The sequence below is a fragment of the Ischnura elegans genome, chromosome 1 (genome assembly GCF_921293095.1).
Source record: "Ischnura elegans chromosome 1, ioIscEleg1.1, whole genome shotgun sequence".
Taxonomy (NCBI): Eukaryota; Metazoa; Arthropoda; class Insecta; order Odonata; family Coenagrionidae; genus Ischnura; species Ischnura elegans.
This window is the reverse complement of record NC_060246.1, coordinates 156,806,431-156,827,016: the sequence shown is the minus strand read 5'-3', so window position 1 is coordinate 156,827,016 and position 20,586 is coordinate 156,806,431. Positions and strand designations below refer to the sequence as shown.

At 51.9% G+C, this 20,586-nt stretch overlaps 1 protein-coding gene across 1 annotated transcript; it reads right to left on the bottom strand.

Moving 5' to 3' along the window:
• Positions 1–19,203: 19,203 nt before the first annotated feature.
• On the bottom strand, positions 19,204–20,586 carry LOC124169115 (piggyBac transposable element-derived protein 4-like). The gene has a single exon (XM_046547645.1). It carries the CDS (start codon positions 20,584–20,586, stop codon positions 19,204–19,206), a length of 1,383 nt encoding a protein of 460 aa, XP_046403601.1.

The window sequence follows — 20,586 nt, the reverse complement described above, 5'->3', positions numbered from 1 at the left end:
CCTGCCTATCGTGGGTACGGCCTGCAGCGAATCCGCCGCCGGCGCGCCACCTAAGCTAGACTGCGGCCGGCGGGCGAAATAAAAACTTCGGCGGGCGACACCGCACGATGAAATTGGCCATTTAAATCCCTGGGCGCGCGCGCACGCGGCAATCTCTATTTACACTACGCGCAGGGAACATTCACACGTTCGCCGCGACAACGAAAGACCGTCACGTCGATGCTTACATCGTTGCCGCGACGCACACACACAGAAAAACGCACTCATGGCCACATCGCGTCACACACGGTGCCGCCCCCGACGCAACACATACACTCGAGGATGGTGGGAAACATACACACAATGAAGAAGCGAAAACTCACACAATACACACACACATTGACTGCCCGTGAGTATTCCCTTCACTTCACGCGATATATACAAGAAACATTCACACCATGGCACGCTGCCCTGCCTCCGAGTGAATTGACGCATTGCGGTCACTGTCCGTCGCACTTATTACACTCGGAGGCGGTGCCGTAAATGGAAAGTCGATGCCAGACCGTACTTTCGCATTCACATAGCACAAACACACGGGAATCTCACGGGTCCTATCCTAACACGAATATATATATATATATATATATATATATACATATATAAACATGGCTCCTGGCGTCTCGGGCGGTGAGTGGACGTCCTCAGGAGCACATTACACAGGGGCAGGGATCAGAGGGGGTTACGGGAGGGCAAGGGGGGGCGTCGCGGTCCCTCGGCGTCCTTAGACTCGGCTCCCCTCGTCCAACGATGGGAGCTCCGTCGTCCGGAACGCCGCTCTCCCCCGACGCCGCGTCGTCCTCGGCGCCTCCCGCTCCAGGCTGCTCCGTGGCGGCGCCTCTGCTCCCTGCCCCTCCTCCGGCGGTGGGTGCGGCAACCCGGATGGGAGTCTCTGCCGGCGGGTACTGGCGGACCCCGGTCATGTGCCCGACGTAAATATCCCGCGACCACTTGATGGCCGCGAGAATCATCTTTCGTCGGGCAGGGCGAATGCGGGATTTAGGGACGTGGAGCCGGGCGAGGAGAGAGTCATTCTTCCACGTCCAGCTCCCCAGTGCGCCTACCACCAACGCGTCGAGATGGACCTCCATCTTGTAGGCGCACCGGACCCGCATTCGATCGACCAGGGCGGCGTATTTTTCGATCTTCTTCGCCTTCGCTGCTGCCATGGCCTCCGGTCGGTTCTCGAAGGGCACTGTGATGTCGATCACGTGGATCACGCCCCTCGGAACCTCCCATATGACCAAGTCGGGACGCAGCAGCGATTCGTCGCCAGGTACCCGCTGATTAACTCGCACCTCCCATCCTTGCGGCAGCTCAGCGACCAGCAGACGGATGATTTCGTCGTGGCGCCGGGTCCACCCGTCCGCATGCGGCAAGCAGTGGTTCACCACATGCGGCAAGGTCTCCTCCGCGTGTCCACAGACCCGGCACCGAGTGTCTCTCCTGGCCGCTCCTCTTCTTGCCGCATTCAGGGGGAGAACGTTCAGCCGCGCTCTGTGAATGAAGCGCCAGTTGCAAAACCGGATCCCCACACCTCCCGACACCCAGTGGTTCGAGTCCGGGTGTCGAGAGCTCACCGCTATCACCTTGTCTTGATCCGGCTTCGCGACCAGCGAGCGCCCGAAGCCCTCCCCCATGGTCGCCAAGATGATTCCGTGCAGCCTCCTCCGGGCAGAGGCCGGCACGGTCATCTCTTCCCTAGTCGGCGTCACTCGCTGGACGACGATGGCCAACTCCGCCCTGGCGGCGCTCCACGCCCACCGGATATCTACGAAGCGCCGCAGTTGCCTCGTCGCCGCGCGCACTCTGGTCCAGTGCGATGACGCCGCGATCGTTCCCGTCCCGACGACGTCGTCGGCGGCGCCATTGAGGAAGTCGCACATCGACTCCCTACTCAGCACCGCCGTCCGTTGCGTCCTTCCCGTCCGCCTGCTGATGATGTCCCGCAAGGTGTGCCACGCAACATCCGCGACGCACGCGTCCGGACATGTGAGCATCCGGAACGCGTGCACCACGGTGAGCGCATCCTTGCGGGCCGGCAGCGGGACGTAGCCACCCCCTCCCCGGCTCCTGGAGGGAGATCATTTCCCGCGCCGCGCGGGTCGGGAGACTCATCCACTTCTTCACCATTCGCTGCATCTCCTTGTCGAAGTCGTGGATGGCCTTCTTCGGGACAGGGACGATTCGGAGGGGAAATTCGAGACGCGGTGTCAGGAAGACGTGCACCGCGTCTATCTTCTGCCACGGCGCCAAGTCCGATTCGTCGAGCCGCCGGAGATCCTCGAGGATGGAGTCGAGCGTCGTGGCGGGCGCCGCGTTGACTTTCAGGCCGATCGGTGCCCCCAGGTAGGTGTATGAGTCACCTACGCCGAGCGACCTGATGGGAGAGCCGCAGATGGAAAAGGGGGTGCGTTGAACACCCCTGGAGCGCTGTGGCGTCGTGCATCGCCAGTCCACGTGTAGCGATGCACACTTCCCCGGATTGAAGGTTAAGCCACAGCACTCGGCGGCCCTTCCCGCGACGTCCAGAAGCGCCGCGAGGAATTCCGCACTCCCCCCACGAGGACTAAATCGTCCGCGTACGCCAAGACTTTGACGCACGCAGTCCCCATGGGAAAGCCTTGGAGAGTGCGATCCTCCGAAATCGCTCGCAGTACAGGCTCCAGCGCCAGGTTAAACAGTAGGGGAAAGGGGGTCCCCCTGGCGAACACCACTCGTCACGGTGATCGAATCCGTGACTCCACCCGCAGCAGCTACCGTCATCGTGGAACCACGGAGCATGTCCTCGATCACCGTGACGCACTTCACTGGGAGGCCGATCTCGCGGAGCACTCGCAGGATGTGGTCATGGGGTACCGACGGAAAAGCGTCGTCCAAGTCGAGCCACGCGACGGCCACCTGTCCGAAACTCGCCCTCGCGTGCTCTATGGCCGACTGGAGCACAAAGTTGTGGTCCATGCAGCCCTCCGTGGCGGGGATGAAGCCCTTTTGGGTAGGGAAGGAAAGGCGCTTCCCACGGAGGGCCCAGGGGAGCATCCGGTCCGCCAGCACGCCCATGAACACTTTCGCCAACGTGTTCGCCAATGAGATCGGCCTCCAATTTCGCACTTCGTGCTCACTCCCCCCCTTGTGCAGCAGGGTGACCCGCGTCTCCTTCCACTGCGGGGGCACCCTCCCCAACTCAACACACCGGTTGAAAATGGCCGCCAGCACCTCGCCATTAGAGTCAACAAACCGGTATGCAGAGTAGGGCACGCCGTCAGGTCCCGGAGCCGACGCCCGCGTCCTCTTCAGCCGGTCGATCACCTTTTCCGGTGTGATCGGAGAGGTGATCTCCCGCTGGCCGCTCCCTCGACGTCCTGGTGGGAACTCCGGGATGAAAGCCGGCCATATGGATGAAAGCCGGCATGAAAGCCGGGATGAAAGCCGGCAAACAGTACACGCACCCGAGGCAATTACTCTCTGCAACGTATATCTGCCGGAAGGTGCACCTGTGAGTCGAGTTAATTTAGAATCCCTCGTTCGTCAGTTACCTCGGCCCTATGTTTTAATGGGTGACTTCAACGCACACGACACCCTATGGAGTAGCTCAAGAACTCAGTGCAATCAAAGGGGACACATAGTCACAAATTTTATCAATGACCTTAACTTGTTTTTACTAAACACCGGTGAAAAAACTCGATTCAACAGCTTCAACGGTACCTTCTCGTGTATCGACTTAAGTATTACGACAGGTGGCCTAATGCCTAGGCTTGAGTGGTCCGTACATAAAGATTTATGCGGTAGCGACCACTACCCTATTTTAATAACTAAAGGTGGCGGTTTTATCCACCGTCCGACTCAACCAAGCAATTGGGTTGTCCGCAAGGCCAATTGGTCTCTTTTTAAAAGAAATTTTTATTTTAACCACGACGACAATGTGAATGGTGTGGGGAACATAAAAGTACTCACAGATAACATTCTAGAAGCCGCAAATTCCACCGTACCCCGTTCTAAATGCAAATCTCACAGGCCCACAGTTCCTTGGTGGAACGAGGAGTGCGCAAAAGCTATACAGGTGCGAAAGAGGGCACTCCGAATCTTTAGCAAATATCCTACGGCGACAAATCTCACCGCCTTCCGGCGCCTCAGAGCGAAAGCTCGGCAAGTGGTTAAGGAGGCCAAGAAAGCTTCGTGGGAGGAGTTTGTGTGTTCTATAAACCACAGGACTCCCATATCCAACATCTGGAGGAAGATTAAAAGCATCTCTGGCTCTAACCACAACCCTGCAATTTCATCCCTGAAGGAGACTGACCGAGTTCTGACGACACCTCCCGAAATTAGCGAGTGCTTTGGACGTCGACTTGCGGAGACGAGTCGTAACGGCAGCTACGACGAACCATTTAGAACACTGAAAGAGCAGAATGAGACGATACCTCTTACCTTTAACCCGAGAGACTCTGGCGAGGTTTACAACGACCCCTTTTCTCTGTGGGAGTTGACCTCCGCCATCCTCGAATCCCGTGACGGCTCACCAGGAATAGATAAGGTGCATAACGCTTTTCTAAGAAATCTTCCCAAAGAAGCACTCCCCCATATGCTGCGATCCCTTAACCAAATTTGGTCAGAGGGTAGTTTTCCAGACCCTTGGAGGGAGTCCATAGTCGTACCCATCCTTAAACAAGGAAAAGATGGATCGGACCCAAACAACTATAGACCGATATCTCTCACCAGCTGCGTATGCAAGGTGATGGAAAGAATGGTCAACCGTCGTCTCGTTTGGTGGTTGGAGCGGCGGAACCTTCTTTCGGATATCCAGTGCGGCTTTCGACGGGGTAGGTCAACCTCCGACCATCTCGTCAGGACTGACAGTTTCATTCAGGAAGCATTTCTCTTGCGGCAAAACGTAATTGGCGTGTTCTTCGACTTAGAGAAAGCGTATGACCGTGTTTGGCGGTACAAAATTCTGAAGACACTTGATAAATGGGGGTTTAAAGGAAATCTACCTATTTTCATTAAATATTTTCTGTATGCCCGAGTTTTTAAAGTTAGAATAGGTGAATATCTATCTACCTTATATATACAAGAAAATGGAGTACCCCAGGGGTCCGTACTGAGCGTGACCCTATTTGCCATTGCGATAAACGATGTGACCGAGTGTATCCGCTCCCCAGTTATGGGCTCCTTGTTTGTTGATGACCTCGCAATTTTCTGCAGGTCATCAAAATTAACGAATGCCTCTAGGCTGATCCAGCTGACTCTGAATAAGCTCTCCGTTTGGTCTCAGAGGAATGGATTCCGTTTCTCTACTGAGAAAACGAAATGCATTCACTTTTACCGAGGACGGGGTGTACAAGCCCCACCGTCCCTATATCTCAATGGTAATGAGCTTCCTTACGTTGAGAACGCCCGATTTCTGGGTATGACATTGGACCGGCGCCTGAATTGGCGCGAACATTTCCGAGCTCTAAGAGACAAATGCTTCAAAGTTCTGAACATTTTACGGTTTCTGTCACATTCGACATGGGGCGCGGATCGTACCTCAATGCTTATGCTGTATCGAGCATTAGTACGTTCAAGGCTAGACTACGGATCGATTGTGTACTCATCCGCCCGTGAGACCTACATGAAACCGCTCTCGACGGTTCATAATACGGGACTGCGTTTAGCAACCGGTGCCTTCAGGACCTCCCCTGTCTTGAGCATTTACGCCGATACAGGAGAGCCTCCCCTAGTCAATCGCAGAGAGACGTTGATGTGCAATTATGCCACAAAAATTTTATCCGCGCCGAACCACCCCTGTTTTAACATTATTTCTCACCCACTGCTTTTAGACCTTTTTAACCGAAAGACAAGATCCACTAAACCTCTAAGTGTTCGCTTCAGAAACCTAATCGCAGAACGCAATTTTACCTTGCCCGCCACGTACCCCACTGGGTACAGCAACGTGCCGCCGTGGTTAATTCCCCGGCCAGCTTTGAGACTTGATCTTACTCGCTGCTCTAAATCTACTACTATGCCGGGAGAATACCAACAACTTTTCAAGAAATTCCGCGCCGAAAACTCCGAATCTACGTTCGTATACACTGACGGTTCGAAATCGGATACCGCCTGTGGGTGCGCTGTGGTATCCCCATATCATGGAGTCCTCAAGGCAAAATTGCATCCGTACTGTTCCATTTTTACGGCTGAGCTCACTGCCATTAGGATTGCTCTCCGATCCATTAAAAACAGTGTTGCGTCATTTATGATCTGTACAGATTCTTACAGTGCTCTCCAATCCATATCTCTTTATTCTCCTTGTCACCCCATTGTTCAGGACATACAAAGCACTCTGTTATCCCTGAGTAAAAAAGGGACCACTATAAGCTTCGCTTGGGTCCCTGGACATGTGGGCATACCAGGGAATGAGAAAGCAGACTCTGCAGCCAAAGATGCGCTCAGGTCTCCGGATACAGATTTTCAGTTAATGCCAGCGGAAGATTTAGGGAATGCCATGAGGGGTATGATTAGACAAAATTGGAAGACGCAATGGCTCGAAATCCAAAATAACAAACTTCGGGAAATAAAGCCCGTAATAACTGCGTGGCAGACCTCTATAAGAAATGTCCGCAGGGAGGAAGTGGTTTTAACACGCTTAAGAATTGGTCACTGCTTATTAACCCATTCATACCTCTTCACCGAAGAGAGAATACAGCCCCAATGCTTAAATTGCGATTGTCCACTAACAGTGCGACATATCCTGACGGACTGTGCAAGATATCGTACTGCACGGGTGAATCACAACCTCGGAGTCAACCTAGCTGAGGTACTAGGAGACACTCCCGAAAACATTTCCCGACTGATAGCATTCCTACACTCAACTCGACTTTTCAATAAAATATAAATGATACCTCTTGTAAATTATTGACACGTTAATTTCAGAACGGGCCTAATCCCCTTTATCAATACAGTCAGTGAGTGGTGCAAAATGGCCTTAGCCGCCGACGCACCCTATAAAATAAACACTACTACTACCTTTTCCGGTGTGATCGGAGAGGTGATCTCCCGCTGGCCGCTCCCTCGACGTCCTGGTGGGAACTCCGGGATGAAAGCCGGCCATGGCTGCGTCGGATCGTAGGGGGGGAGGGACGGGTGAAGTGGGCCTTGAGGGAAGCCAGGGGGATTTCACAAAGCTCTTCGGTCGGTGCGCAAATCCGCCGGAAAGCTCTTCCTTTCCCGCTACGGTAGAGGTTTTGGAGGTCTGCAGCGGGCAAAGGGCGGGGGTTGGGCCGGGGGGTCACCGTGGGGAGCCTTGGAGGGGGGCTGAACGCAGCGGCTGCCGCTGTGACCTCGCTTACGACGGCAAAGAGTGAGTTTGCCGTCTGGGGGTCACGCAGCCACTTCTCCTGTATTTCACTCAACTCCCCTTCCCCTTCGTCACCTAAGGGTGTGGGTATGGGCACCAACACTGGGGCTGGAGGGCCGGAGGACTCACTACCCACTGCTGGGGGGAGGCTTGGTACATCGGCGGAGGGGGGAAGGGGGCCGCCTGTGTCCACCGTTGGGCCTCCATCCCGTAGCGGATCGGCCACTCGGTCTCCTGCGGCCCCCAGGGATAATTGCCCCGGGCGTGTGGGGGCCAGGCCACTCGGGGCATCACGGGGGGCGGGGGGGGGGGCGAACGGGAGCTCGCACATGAGTGGGAGGACTGTGTCGGCGGAACGCGGAACTGCTCCCACGATGCACCGCGCATGTGGGACCTGCCGCGCTCCTCTTCCGGAAGGGGAATGTCAGAGATCGGACTAAGATCTCTGACGTGGCAGCGTGGGGTGAGGGGGGAGGGGAGGGAAGGGGAATACGGGACGAGGGACACTGCGGGATCCGCCATCGTGTACTCCGGGCCACGCACTTCGTCCGTGTCCGACACCGGAGCACACTCACTTGCCCCACACGCAACACTTGCGGAGGCAGATGGCTCGTCGCTCTGTGTGCCGACAGACCGATACCGCCACCTGTCCACCACCACAAACCGCTGCGTGTTGTCACAATGTCTTGTCGGCGACAGCAGGCCGTCCGACAACGCCCCCTGGGGCGGTACCGATCCGTCCTCCAGGGAGCCACCATACAGGGGAGGGGAAACACGCGGCGACGCCGGGCTGTCCTGCGCTTAGTCTCGGCGCGGCTGCGCACCGTCCTCCGAGACGACACTCACACTCTCACACTCGCTCACACGAGGCGACGCCAGGCCGTCCATCGCAGACGCAGCTGGGGATGACTGCGGAGCACTTGGAGTGGGAGAGACGCGGGAGGGGGAGGGAGATTGTGTCGGGAGGAACACAATCTCCGGGGATGATCCATGGACGCTAGGGCAACGTTCCGTGACACCAGGGGCAGGGGGAGGGGGCGGGGCAAAACGAGGTCGTCGACAGGGGGGGCACTGTCAATGTCGACCCGGAGGTCGTCCGACGCTACACTCGCTTTGGCGGATCCCGAGGGAGCACTGTTGGGGGAGGGGAGGCGCACACGTGGGGAAGCGAGGAAGGCGGGAGAACGAATCGGGGCCGAGGCGAGGGCTTTTGGGTCCCACGAACCGCCACTCCACTCCTCTTCAAGCATCTTCCGCCACGACCGGGTAATGCTCCCAGCAGAATCCATGGCGGGAAGCAGCGATGGAGAGTACTGGGAGTCGGGAGGGGCGTAGGGAACGTCACGCGGGCGATGCAATCCCCTCTCCTTCGCCTTCCGGCGGGTTCGTTGGGCGACGGGCGGTGTTGCCATACTGGAAGGGCGGGAAGTTGGCGCGTCGGAAGCGCGTGGCGGGGAACCACGCGGCGAGGGACCACGTGGCGGGGGACCAGGTGCTTAGCAACAGCCGAACGGTGCACGCTAGGTGCACCAAAGTTGCTCAAACTGTTGCTAACACTGACACAAACACACACACACAAAACCACAACACTTTAACTCACGCGCAACTCAACATTTTCACGGAAAACTGCGCCAACTTCCGGCGCCACTGGCGGGCGCCACCGGCTGGTGGCGGGCGGTGGGCTGGTGGCGAGTCGAACTCGCGGCCAGTAGCACCAATGACTATCCGTTACTCCCTCCCAAAATGTCTCGGGTGTGCCGGCACACACACCCGAGAAAAACGGCCCCCCAGAATTTTGGCGCCTTTTCCTAAAATCCGCAATTCGCGAGAAATCGGCACCAAAATCGGGCAGGGGGGGCTGGCACACACACTTGCACTGGACCAAAGTGGCCGGAATCTACGTCCCGCGGTTTGGGCACAACCGCGGTTTGTCAATTCCGGGCTTTGACGGACGCACGAAGTCCGAGAATTGACGCGCTCTCTCCGGCCGGCGGGGCGGCAGGGATGAGCCGGGGAATCCCAGCGCCGTCGGGCTCTCGGGAGCGCTCCGTAGGCACGTCCGCTCTCTTCGAAACTACACTCCGATCTCAGCCGTAAGGCCGAGGAGCCGTGCCCGTATAAAATGTTTATTGCACATATTCTGAAAAGTACATGCCAGATTTGTTACAATATCATAATTTGCTTGATTTACAATTGTTTTTGAAGTTATGATCTTGCTTTACAATATTTTTCAAAGTAATTATCTTATATAATGTGTTAACAAATTTTTAATTCATTCTTCTATACCAGTTTCCATCTCCTGTCTGTCCTGCTCGCCGTACTAAAAAGAGACTCTACACTCCTATCTTAGCCATAAGGCTGAGGACCGGAATTTTTTTGTGCCCGGCTCTGCGCTAGGATCAGTGCATAGAATTTGATGCACTTCTCTCTAGTGTTACATTATCCATCCTCTCCATGATTTTTCAAACGATGTTCTATAATTTTTCGAATTAGTTCATTTTCACGTTTTGCAGTCTATTTCCTTGGCATCATTTCCTGATTTCATTCCGATTTACGGATTTTTTTCTATTCCTTCCCCTTCTTCGAGTGCCCAATTTGTCTCCCAGTCACTCGGCACACGCATTGAAAAAAAAGCAATCGTTTTTTCAGTCTCCTCACACCCGGCCCAGTGTAACCGTGTGCACCAATCACGTGGTTGGCAACAGCCAAACTGCTCACACTACGCGCACCAAACTCGCACAGCCCGTTTAGCACACAAACACTAACACTGTTAAAAATTCACATCGATAACTTGCACCCAACTCTATATTTTGGACGTTAAAGACGGCCTAGCGTAGGCGCCGCTGTACGGCACCCAGGGCGTCTTAGGAAAGTGCACTCCCGCACAGGCACTGTTTACAATCACGCAAACCAACACATAACATATCAGGGGTGTGCCGGCACACACACCCGCGATATTGGCCGCACCCGACATTTGGCGCCAAAATGGTAAAATGCACAGTTAGGGGATTTTCGGCACCAAACTCGGGCTGCAGCGGGCGGGTACACTAACATAGACACTGTAAAAAGTCCAAGGTCCTAACACATCCAGGTGCGGCACCACGGCAGTTGGAAACTTCCGCAACGTCGCCGCAGTGTTTACAATTCCCCTTCCTTGGGGTTTTGTCATATCCACATTCACGCTTTCATTCAAACACATCTATCACACTCATCCATTCTATCATTCACGCCCTGGTTTTCTAAATTCTGATCATTTACTCCCACGGTGACCACACTATTATTCCCATCCCTCTCTTCCCCCTCGGCCAGGCCTACGGGATCTAGTGGTGGTCCAACACATGCATTAACATGGTTCTTACAACATCTCAAATTAGTAAATTTTTTGAGACACCACATACATTGAAAATAAAAAATAAAATTATTATGTTCTTTAGTATAATGCTTTTTAAGATACCCATGAGTCTTATAAATCCCGTAGGTCCTGTGTCTTCCATGATTGTTAGCAGCAAAACAGTGCTTACATTCAAAACTGTCTCCGAGGGGGACCTGAATTATTACTTCCTCCATCGGAACGGGTAATTAAAAGGCAATAAACACTTAAATCTTATAAAATCAATGAAACCCGAAAAACAAAAGGGAACAAGTAAAACGTATAGCTAATTTGAAACCCTTACTATCGCTTCCCGGCTCTAAAGTGAATTGTAATTAGAAGGATATAATTTTGATCCGCTTCAAAGTTGCCTCCTCCCGGTCAGACGCCGCGGCTAGACTTTCAGCTCGACGAGTTCCGAAGGTTCAAAGAAGTTCCTTCCCTCGCCGAGCCTCCAGCGATGACGTTGCGCCTTCCGCCTGAGGAGGAGCCGCGGATGTCCCCTGATTTTCAAAATCCCACGCACACGACGAACCCCGCCACGAAGAGAAGCAGCCTCCCGTCGAGGTGGTTAAAATAATTCCCACGACGAGAGACAGCCGCCACGCAGGGAGAGACCGAAAGGACGTCGAAGCGAATTTTTTTATTCACCGTGCCAACGCCGCGCCGTCGCCAGAGGCTCCCCACGGAGGTTTAAAAAGAATTCCCTCGGAGAGCAGCCGGCGTCCCGAAGGAAACAGCGACGCAGGAAAGGCCGAAAGGTGACGTATGTAGGCAGGGACGGAAAAGATGAAAGAAAAAATACCAATTCCAAGTCACCACATTAAATTGCAATGAAATCAATGAATACTACACGGCTAAGACTAATCACTACATAAAATCACAACCAATATCACACACTACATGTTTATTGCACATAATTTTAAAGTACATGCCATTTTGGTATCAATATTTTATTACATAATTTTTGTTTAGCTACATCATCTTTCAATTTTGATTTAATATATACATTTCAAATTCTAATGCAATCTTCATTATTTCTTGTACCATGTATTCTTTTTGCTCGCCGTACTAAAAGTAAAGAGAATGATTTGTATTAATAAAAATCAACGAAAAAATATAGGGGAAAATAAATTGAAATCGATAAATGAAAAGGGCAAAAACATTCCCGATGCAGGCGACCAAGTATTGACATTCCGGAAGGCCGAAAAGTTTGAGAATAAAAAAGATAAAGTATTTAATATTGAATTTCTACCCAGAATGCTGACTTAACTAAAAAGAAGAATGAACTAAAAATTGCTGCGATCTTAAAATGATCGCTTGGTATAATAAAACAGAGGGCCCCTCGATCCCGCTGAACCCTAGGTTAAGGTAAGCTGCCCGGAAACCACTCTTCAGACGCCCACCAATAAATAATTTAATTTAAACGTGGCGCTGGCGCTATAAAAAGTTAAAATTTTGAAAATGAATAAGTTAATAAAACTCTCCCAGTGTAAAGGCCGGGAGCAATAAAAATTCAAAATGCCAGCGCCTTAAAAAACAAACCCGGTATAAAAGGCCCGGATAACAAAAAAGTCTGGGAGTAAAAGTTAGCAGAACGGACTGCCGGTGTATAGTGCCGGCAGTCTAAAAAAGATAAAATCTCCCAGACGTAACAAAAAAGACGAAAACGGGACATACACTAATAAATATATAAATAAGTAACACACAGGGTTTTAAACTTTTTATTAAAAGGTGGTCGTCGTCATCACTAGAGTTTCGAGGGGAGAGATTCGTTCCCAAACCGGGTGGGAGCGCTGGGGTTGTGGGATAGAGAATTTTGCCCATCACGTGCGACACATAGACATCCCGCGACCATCGCATTGCGTCGGAGATCATAAATTTTGCGATCCGGCCGACGTTGCGTTTGGCAATTCCGAGGTTGCGGAAAACCACCCAATTTTGGGAATCCCAAGCTCCCAGGGCACCGACCAAGAGTGCACTCAAAGAAACAGTGTACCCGCGATCGGCAAGTTGTTGCGCGATGTCAGAATACTTTTCGAATGTAGCTTGCCTGCTTATTTGCTTGGAGGAATTCGAACGACGTCAACTTCTCTGCCGTGGGCTGGAATGACGATCTCAAACTCCCTCCTTCCGTCACTCCACTTCCACGGCATTCCAATTTTGACAGCCAAACGGTTAGACGCCATTCTCGCGTCGGACCAGAAAGAAGTGACGTCGAAACGGTTCCGCCCAAACTCCGCACGCATGCTTCCGGAGAGGTACTCCGCGATCTCTCTCTCCTCTGGTTCCCGCCGGGTTCTCGTTTTAACGGTCTTGTAAATTCCTGCGTCCACCACCGCTCTTACGCATGGCTCTCTGCAAGAGAGAAGGCGAAAGGCATGAGATACAGTTAAAATATCGACCTGGTCCGCGGTCGGTAAGACGCCCCCCCCCTTCCGCGGATCCAGGTGGCAAATCTCCCATTGGGAGGTACATCCCATCCTTCAGGGCCCTCTTAACCCGTTTATCCAAAATTTTAAGAGGGCCCTTCCTAACCCTACCTCCCCGGAGGATGAAATCAAGTTTTGTTAATAAAAACATGTTCAGAGCCTCTATTTTTTGCCAGGGCGCCAACAACGACGCGTCCAGCGCGTCGATGTTTTCAATAATTTCTTCGATAAGGCGCCCTGGCGTTTGATCTACATTAAAACCTGTGAGGATCCCAAGATAGTCGTAACTTTCGCCCTCTGCCATCGAGGCTGGTGTCCCGCCCCCCAGACGAAACTCCGTCGCTCTCACTCGCCCCCCGGCGACATGGAGCGTGGCACACTTGCGGGGGTTGAATTTTAACCCGCTCCATGCCGCGATCCGGTCGGCGAGATCCAGCAACTTCATCATCCCGTCTGGCTTCCTGGACACCAGAGCAACGTCGTCTGCGTAGGCAAGAACTGTGATGGGTATACCGTTAACCCGATAGCCTACATTATCCTGCAATGCAGCTGCTAACCAAGTATTCTATACTTAAATTAAATAAAATTGGGCTAGGTGGGCATCCTTGTTTTACTCCCGCTTTTAACGTTATCGCATGCGCCTCAACATCTATTGTCCTCACGGTCGTGCGCGTCCCCTCGTATATTTCTTTGATTATATTTATTAATTTTTGGGGGACGCTTGCACGATGCTGGTAAACCCTCCCCTCCTTCCCCTTCCGCGATATTATTTTTCCATCGTCTCCTCGAGCTTTACGGCAGTCAAATGTTCATATTTTTTATTATCATATATTTCGGTTATCACATTTATATCATATTGATAAAATTAGTTTATTTGATATATTGCCATATACATAGGTTCTTTCAGAACATCAATTATTTACATTTCCCCTTTTTGGGGTTTTTTTCTACAAAAGGGCGCCCCACAGAATGTGGGCAGCCCTAGTAAAAAGCATTAGCTATAATACATTAAGTGTTGTGGCCCCTCATTTAGGGACCACTTTTCTTTTTCCGGCGGTCTCGAAGTGAGGCCTGCCGTTCTTTACGTCATTTTTAGTCTCTGTTTATAGTTTTTGTTCATATTGTCTTTCACTGCACACTGCACATCACATCCATGGGCCATTAATCCACTATGACACTCTTCACTATGGCAATTTGGGGAATTTGGGAGAATTTTTATTTCATAGTCGCCATATATATCCCATGGCATACATATATATAATAATAGTTTTCTTTATTTACATTGATATATTTATGTAGTGAAAATTTAGTGGCTGATTAAGCTGATAAGAACAGATAAAATGTATTTATTGAATAAAATGCCAAATACATAAGTTCTCTCAGAACGTCGAATAATAACATTCCCCTTCTTTGGGGCTTCGTGATACAAAAGGGCGACCCACAGAGTGTGGGCCGCCCTGGTATAAAGCATTGGCTTTATTACAATTATTTCTGTGGCCCCTCATTTAGGGGCCACTTTTCTCCGACGGTCTTGAAGTGAGGCCTGCCGGTTTTATGATATTTTCTTTAGTCTTTGTTCATAGTTTTTATTTATTTTATTTATCACTCCACTGCACAGCGCGTTCGTTGGCCATTTATCCACTATGGTATACTATCGATGGCACTATCACTGCTGGGATTTGGGTGATTGGGAAAATAATTTTTTCAAATTAGCCATTTATACCCCATGGCGGACATAAGTATTAGATTGTTATCTTTATTTACAGGTTATATATATATATGGAAGAATGGAAAAGATCGCTGTGGCTGTCTCGCCGCTCCGCTGCTCTCCGCCATTCAGCATCCCCTGCCACGCGCCGTCGCCTTGGGGCATCGTTCGCGCCTCTCCCACGCGCAGGCAGCAGCAGACGACGCCAGGCTGGAAGGAGGAGGGAGGGGAGGGCTTGGGGGATGGGTTAGGTTGTCTTTTGTCTGTCCATTTTTTTCACTTCACACATCACGTCACATGTTTTGGCCATTTATCCACCATGGCAGTATATGTGGCACTCCTACGATAGCAACATTGGGGAATTTTGGGGAGAAAAGAATTTTTTCCGTCGCCATTTATACCCCATGGCTTACATAATTATGGGAATAGTTTTCTTTATTTACATTCATATATATTTTTATAGGGAAAACGTGGCTGGTTCGCCGCTCCGCTACTCCCGCCGCTCAGCATCTCCTGCCATGCGCCGTCGCCTCGGGGTACCTTCCGCGCCTCTCCTTCGCGCACGCATCATTAGACGACGCCAGACCGGAAGGAGGAAGGGGAGGGGCTTTGGAGAGGAGGAGAGGGCACGACTTGCCGGAACATGTTTTCCCCAAGCGCCGCCAGAGCGCTCCCCGCCCACTCTCACTTCTCGACGTAGAAAAGGCCACTTGGACGGCGACGGTTACCAGAGTCCTCTGGATGGCATTTCTCTACACTACTCCCTCATAGGGTGAACTACACAACTTCGTAGTGTATCAATCCAGAGGACTCTGACGGTTACAACACCCCCATTACCGCCTGGCAGCGTACCGGCGAACTTGCCACTTTAAGGGCAGTCACCGCGCTACGACGTTGGCCGTATATTGCTCTGAGCGCGCGCCTTCGCGGCAATCTGTTTGCACTGAGTTCAGGGGACGATTCACGGAACATTCCCACTATCGCCGCGACAACGAAAGACCGTCCTTTCGATGCTGACATTGTTGCCGCGACGCACTCACACTATGAACACACACACACACTCACACTGTCGGCCACGTCGCGTTACACACGGGTCTGCCCTCAACACATAATAAATATTTACACTAGGTTTATTCCAAACACTCACACATTGCGCCCGCGAGAACCTATCACAAAATACACTATATACACATTCACACATTCGCTCGGTGCTTCACTTACAACGCATTGCGGTCACTATCCGTCGCACAAATTGCGCTCGGAGTGAGGCCGGTGAGAAGAAAGTCGATGCCAGACCGTACTTTCACTGATGATATTTTCTCGTGGGCACATAAACATACACACATACCGTATTCACAATAGTTACTCACGTGCCTCCTTGCTCCACTAGGCGACGTCCTCAGGAAACACGCTGGGACTGAGGGACCGGGGGAGGGGGTTAGGGGAGGGGCGTGGCCGGAACATCCGGCGCTGCGTCCGCTGGCCGCTCCCGTCGCCCGATGATCGGCGCTCCGCCGTCGTCCTCTCCGCAGCCGTCGGCCTCTCCGCAGCCGTCGGCCTCTCCGCAGCCGTCGGCCTCCGCCCCGCGCTCCTTTGGTGCCGCCGCTCCCGCGATGTACCGCCGCGCCCCGGTCATATGTTCGACGTAGATATCCCGCGACCATTTGATAGCCGCGGTGATCATCTTACGCCGAACACTGCGCATGCGGCCCTTCGGCATTCCCAAGCGGGTAAGGAGTGCGTCATTTCCGGGTGCCCACGAACCCAGAGCCCCCACCACTTACGCGTCTAGGTGGTGCCGCACCCGATACTCCGACCGCACGCGCATTCGCTCGACCAGGGCGTCGTACTTTTCGATCTTCTTATCCCGAGTGGCGGCAAGCGAGGCACTCCGGTTGTCTAACAGCACGAAGACGTCCACGACGATCACCTCCCTGTCCGGTCCCTCGTCCCACGCGACGACATCCGGCCGCAGAAGACTCGTCTCCAGGCTCCCTCCGGTCCAACCGCACCCGCAGAGATGATGGAAGTGCCGCCCGCAGAATTTCCACGATGGCGTCGTGGCGTTGACGCCATCCGTCAGAGTGCGCGAGGCAGTGGTTGATGACATCAGGAATGGTCTCATCAGCTTGCCCGCACACTCCGCACCTCGTGTCTCCCCTCGCGTCTCCCCTCGCTGCTCCTCCGCGGGCGGCGTTCAACGGCAGCACGTTCAGGCGGGCGCGGTGTATGAAGCGCCAGTCGCAAAACCGGATCATTCGCCCCGCCCCGACGAAGTGGTTGCTGTCGGGGCACAGGGAAGTCACATCAATGACTTTCCCTTGATCCGGCTTCGCGACTAACCTTCTCCGGAAAGCCTCTCCCAAGGCACGGATGAGGTAGCTGATGAGGCGCCTCCTCGCTGGCGCCGGCACGACGACTTCTCTGCCGTGCGGCGAAGCGAAAGCAAGAGACACGGCGAGCTCGCGTCTGGCATCGCTCCACCGCCAAGTCACGGGGACGATGTTCGTCAGCTCCTTGGTGGCGCGGCGGGTGCGGCTCTACACCGATGCCGCCGCGTTCGTCCCCGTGCTGATAGTCTCGTCGTCGGCGCCGTTGAGGTAGGAGCAGAGGGCGCCTTTTCCTATCACCGCTCCATTTCCGGTCCGTCCGACGCGCCTCTTCACCACGTCGCGCAGAGTTTGCCACGCCACGTCCGACACGCTCGAGTCGGGACACGTGAGCATGCGGAAGGCGTGCACCACCGCGAACACATCCTTCCGCACCGCGAGCGGCACGTGTTCCCCTCCCCAGCGCCCTCTAGGCAGGGCGACGATCTCCCTCGATGCGCGAGTCGGCAGATACATCCACTTTTTCACTGAACGATGCATATCTGCGTCGACTCGCGCGATCGCCGCCTTGGGCACAGGCGTGATGCGGAGCGTGTACTCCAGGCGTGGCGTAAGGAACGTGTGGACTGCGTCGATCTTCTGCCACGGCGCTAACTCACTTTCGTCCAGGCGCCGCAGGTCCTCGGAGATGTTATTGAGGACGCCGTGCGGCACCCCGTCGACGCCGTGGCACACGGGTGAGCCGAGGTACTTGTAATCCTCACCGTGTGCGAGTGCGCGCATGTCCTCTCCCTGCACTCGGAAGATCGTGGGCTTCACTCCTCGTTCCTATCTCTGCGTGTTGGACCGGAAATCCACGTGGAGCGACCCGCACTTCCTTGCGTTACAGCGCAGGCCGCACCACGACGCCGCTGCTCCCGCGACGTGTAGAAGGCCTCTCAGCATCCCCGCATCCTTGGCGACGAGGACCAAGTCATCTGCGTAGGCCAGCACGCAGAGTGACGTTTATCTCTTCGCGAGTGCGAAGATGGCCCTCCGAGCGAGTACAGCACGAATCACGGGCTCCAGAGCGAGATTAACCCTTTCGCGCCGGACCTTCGTTTAGGGAAACTCTTCCTCGTTACGAGTCTCTTGAAATTTTTCTTTACTCCTCTGTACGAAGCTTCCTCGCGTAGACGGTTAGCAGTGGTTCCTTTCCTAACCCTTTTTTGACCCAACTCAGCGGGGCGCCAATCCCTTTCCTCGGCCTCTGTCCCAGACCCTAAAAGGATTAATAGCCCCTTCCAAGCGCTAGTCCGCGGTCAACTGACTGAAATATTAATGTTTAATATATGCAAATATTTGTTGTTCGCATCGATTTTTTTACACTCAAAATGAATTTTGTGTTTTTTTCTGAGCGTGCAGAAATTTTAAACGAATTTATAGCGTTCAAATTCACGGAACTAGTATATTTCTATCAAATTAATGTATGCTTGGTTTAAATTTTCTTAGCAAAATTTGATAAATATATATTTCCCATCCTTCTTTTTCATCCGGGCTTTGGACCGGCAAAGGCGAAGTTAAAAATATTTTTTTTACTTTTGTATTTTATAATTTTTTTTTATGTTTTTATGATCTTTTTTAGCTCAAAAGTGTTCACTAATTAAAAGTTTTTCTGAGTGTGATAGAGTTTAAAACATGGAGCCATGCACAATCCCACGTCGCACTCCTTGCACATGTAACGTGACTCACATCTTTTACCGTGCTTGCTACACACTGCACATCTTTTCCGAAGCAATAACTTGGATAAAGGGTGCTCAGGAACAAAGTCAGGAAAATGCCTTTCACTCAATCTTCGAACATTCTCCTCATTCGATCTTCTTCCGGCACTTGATTTATTTTGTTTCTTGTGATATGTTTCTAAAAGTTCACGAATCACGGAGAGATGGAACTTTTGCATTGGAATTTTCTCCTTTGTTATGAATTTGTACAATGAATAAGAGTTTAACATGGAAATATCAACCAAGTGGAAAAAAAAACTTTTTGTACCACTTTAAGGACTTCCTAACACTTTCAATGGAGCTCAGCATCATGTCCGCCTTGTCGACAGCCCCCATGAAGCGATTATAGTCAACGATGCACTCAGGTTTCTTCGTCACTACTCCTGTTTGCCTATCTTTCTTTGTCGTTTCAATGACTCCGGCTGAGTGGCAAGTGGACAACATCCACACCTCTCTTTTGTCGCACCATTTCAATGCTAATAATTTTTCAGATGATCTGAACCTCAGCTCGCCTTTTTTTAACTTCTCCTCCATTCTCGGCATATCCCTTCTACTCCTTCGAACCGTTCCGCAAGCATTTGTTGCCCTGTCATGCAGCCAACAGAATAATGCCGGGCTGGAATACCAGTTGTCCACGTAAAGGGTGTGGCCTTTATCCAAATAAGTATGCATAAGAGTGGACACAATATCTCCGGATTTGCCTAAGTCCGCATGCTGCTCCACAATGTCACTTTTTGCTCCCGTGTAAACAACAAAATCCAGGATGAAACCAGTTTCGCAGTCACAGATGACGAATGTTTTTATGCCGAATCGACTTCTTTTAGATGGAATGAACTGTTTAAAGAAAAGACGTCCCTTAAAAAGCATTAAGCTTTCATCTATGCACAGGTTTTTAAATGGCACCAAATTATTTTTAAAGGCGGCACGCAGATGATCTACCACGGGACGGATTTTAAACAGGCGATCTCCCTGATTCGACTCCCTGTTGTCCGAAAAATGAAGCATCCTCAGGATCGAGAGATATCTATCTCTAGTCATCAGATCGCCAAAAATGGGAGTCTTCATCAAAATATCCTTGGTCCAGTATTCGTGGAGAGAAAGTTTCTTCACACGAGGCATCAATAGAGTTATGGCGAGAAAGCTATAAATTTCTTCAGGGGTAGTGTATCTCCATGTTTTTATTCGTGACACTGTAACTTCCGAAGAAATCTCCATCGTGTACTCAAAAAAGCGATTGGTTTCCTCTGAAATTAAGGTTACCAAATCAGTGGAGAAGAAAACTTCAAAGAATGACCTAATAGGAGAACTTGCAGACAATGCCGCCTTACAGCCAGAGGATGAGGAATCAAAATTGTGGATTTTTGGAGTGAAGTCCCCTGAAAACCAATCTATGCCTTTGGAGGTAGTCTTTCTTCTTTTCGTGGCAAGCTCTTCCACCTCATTTGATGTGTCATTCGAAGATGAAGCGGAGATGTTCTGTAGATGTGTCGATTCAGCACTCTCTTCTTCACAATCCGAGACATCCTCTTCGGAATCGGCATCGAAATCTTCATCTTCGCTGTCACTCTTGGTCAAAAACTCCAGTATTGAGTCATCTGGTAAAGACCTTTTCTTAGCCAT